The sequence below is a fragment of the Plasmodium cynomolgi genome (assembly GCF_000321355.1).
Source record: "Plasmodium cynomolgi strain B DNA, scaffold: 1585, whole genome shotgun sequence".
NCBI lineage: Eukaryota > Apicomplexa > Aconoidasida > Haemosporida > Plasmodiidae > Plasmodium > Plasmodium cynomolgi.
The window spans coordinates 1-683 of NW_004193300.1; the positions used below are offsets into that span (position 1 = coordinate 1).

At 22.5% G+C, this 683-nt stretch overlaps 1 protein-coding gene across 1 annotated transcript; it reads left to right on the plus strand.

The window, feature by feature from the left end:
* Positions 1–99: 99 nt before the first annotated feature.
* Positions 100–470, plus strand: PCYB_008150 (hypothetical protein; the record flags this gene model as incomplete). Its single annotated transcript, XM_004228236.1, has 2 exons — positions 100–236; positions 284–470. 2 exons carry the CDS (start codon positions 100–102, stop codon positions 468–470), a joined length of 324 nt encoding a protein of 107 aa, XP_004228284.1.
* Positions 471–683: the final 213 nt, after the last annotated feature.

Genomic DNA, 683 nt, shown 5'->3' on the forward strand with positions numbered 1-683 from the left:
TGCGTCTCCAATTTTTTAAATGGTATACATTTTGAGAGTTATATATTTCCATTAAACGCTGATGAAATTTACAATATTGACAAGGATAATCTTAATAAAATGAATATATTATATAGTTTATATAAGAAGTACAGTAAATTTAATGATATTATAGATGATAAGTTAATGCTGGATAAACAATCATTTTTATCTCTCTCAACTAATTTTTGCAACGATTATATAGAAGCTAGTTATATGTGTAATGGTAAAGATAATAAATTTTGTACACAACTAAAAATTTTAGAACAAAATATGAAGAAATTTACAATAAATTAAGAGGAAAGAGTATTGAATATTCGAATAATTTTATAAAATTATCAGAATGCGAAAAAACTAATACAATGACAACAGCACTTATAGGAACAACGTTTGGATTAATTCCCTTTTTCGGGGTATTATATAAGGTTAAAGAAATTAATTTTATATTTTGAATATAATATAGACAGTATTGAAATGATTTATATCATTATATATTTTTTTTAGCACTATACATTAATATACTTATATGCATATTTTTTTATAACAGTTTACTCCACTGGGACAATTGTTTAATTCTAAAATAAGAAAATTAAATCAAGAGTATAGAAATTATGTTGACGAAAAGAGTAATATAAAATTATCGGACCAGGAAAGTGAACATATAA